This window comes from Diaphorina citri, unplaced genomic scaffold (assembly GCF_000475195.1).
Source record: "Diaphorina citri unplaced genomic scaffold, Diaci psyllid genome assembly version 1.1 scaffold20811, whole genome shotgun sequence".
In the NCBI taxonomy this organism is placed as follows: domain Eukaryota; kingdom Metazoa; phylum Arthropoda; class Insecta; order Hemiptera; family Psyllidae; genus Diaphorina; species Diaphorina citri.
This window is the reverse complement of record NW_007398160.1, coordinates 1-896: the sequence shown is the minus strand read 5'-3', so window position 1 is coordinate 896 and position 896 is coordinate 1. Positions and strand designations below refer to the sequence as shown.

The window sequence follows — 896 nt, the reverse complement described above, 5'->3', positions numbered from 1 at the left end:
TTGCGGATATCACAGCATTACCAAGTGCCTCCTTTGCAATCAATTTCCATATTTCAATAATCTTTTTACACTGGTAATTTCGCCACTGGTTGCTGCTCAATTGTCCTCACGAGGCTGAGTGCACCCCAAACTCCAAGCCCAGAGCCGAAAAAACTTTGACCCAATGTCGCCACTGGTTGCTGCTCAATTGTCCTCACGAGGCTGAGTGCACCCCGAACTCCAAGCCCAGAGCCGAAAAAACTTTGACCCCACCGGGAATCGAACTCGGGACCTCCACATATATCTGAACTCGTCCACAGTGATTACTTCCTGCGCGACACCGATCATGGCTGACACAAGCTTGCGCACCTGTGGGAAATAATCAATCAATCAAATCTCAAATTATTTATGTTAAAGCAGAACTTTTCAACAACTTTTGCGGATATCACAGCATTACCAAGTGCCTCCTTTGCAATCAATTTCCATATTTCAATAATCTTTTTACACTGGTAATGTCGCCACTGGTTGCTGCTCAATTGTCCTCACGAGGCTGAGTGCACCCCGAACTCCAAGCCCAGAGCCGAAAAAACTTTGACCCCGCCGGGAATCGAACTCGGGACCTCCGGCGTGCAAGCCTAGTGTGACAGTAACAGTGTGATACCCACTCAGTCACGGAGGTTGCTATTGTAAGAAAAATAAAAACTATACCTGTTTATAAAGGAAAGCCCGTCCCACACATGTAAAGGTCCAATAGTCAAACTGATTATCCCACTCTGTCCCAAAGAATGATCTTCCTGGAGATATATCAAATGAGTTTATCGTTCTTTTAGTGTTAATTCGAGGTACTTCGGTCAGCTTACATTTGGACATGAACGTTGCAAAGTCATGAGTACCCTCAACCATTTTGCCACATTCCT

General features: G+C 45.3%; 1 protein-coding gene across 1 annotated transcript; it reads right to left on the bottom strand.

Annotated features, from left to right (window-relative positions):
• Window positions 1-252: 252 nt before the first annotated feature.
• On the bottom strand, window positions 253-890 carry LOC103523367 (tRNA pseudouridine synthase-like 1; the record flags this gene model as incomplete). Its single annotated transcript, XM_008488421.3, has 2 exons — window positions 688-890; window positions 253-348 (listed from the first exon to the last, which is right to left on the bottom strand). Coding segments are annotated over exons 1-2 (291 nt in total), but the record flags the coding sequence as incomplete, so codon positions are not given.
• Between the last annotated feature and the right edge of the window lie 6 nt (window positions 891-896).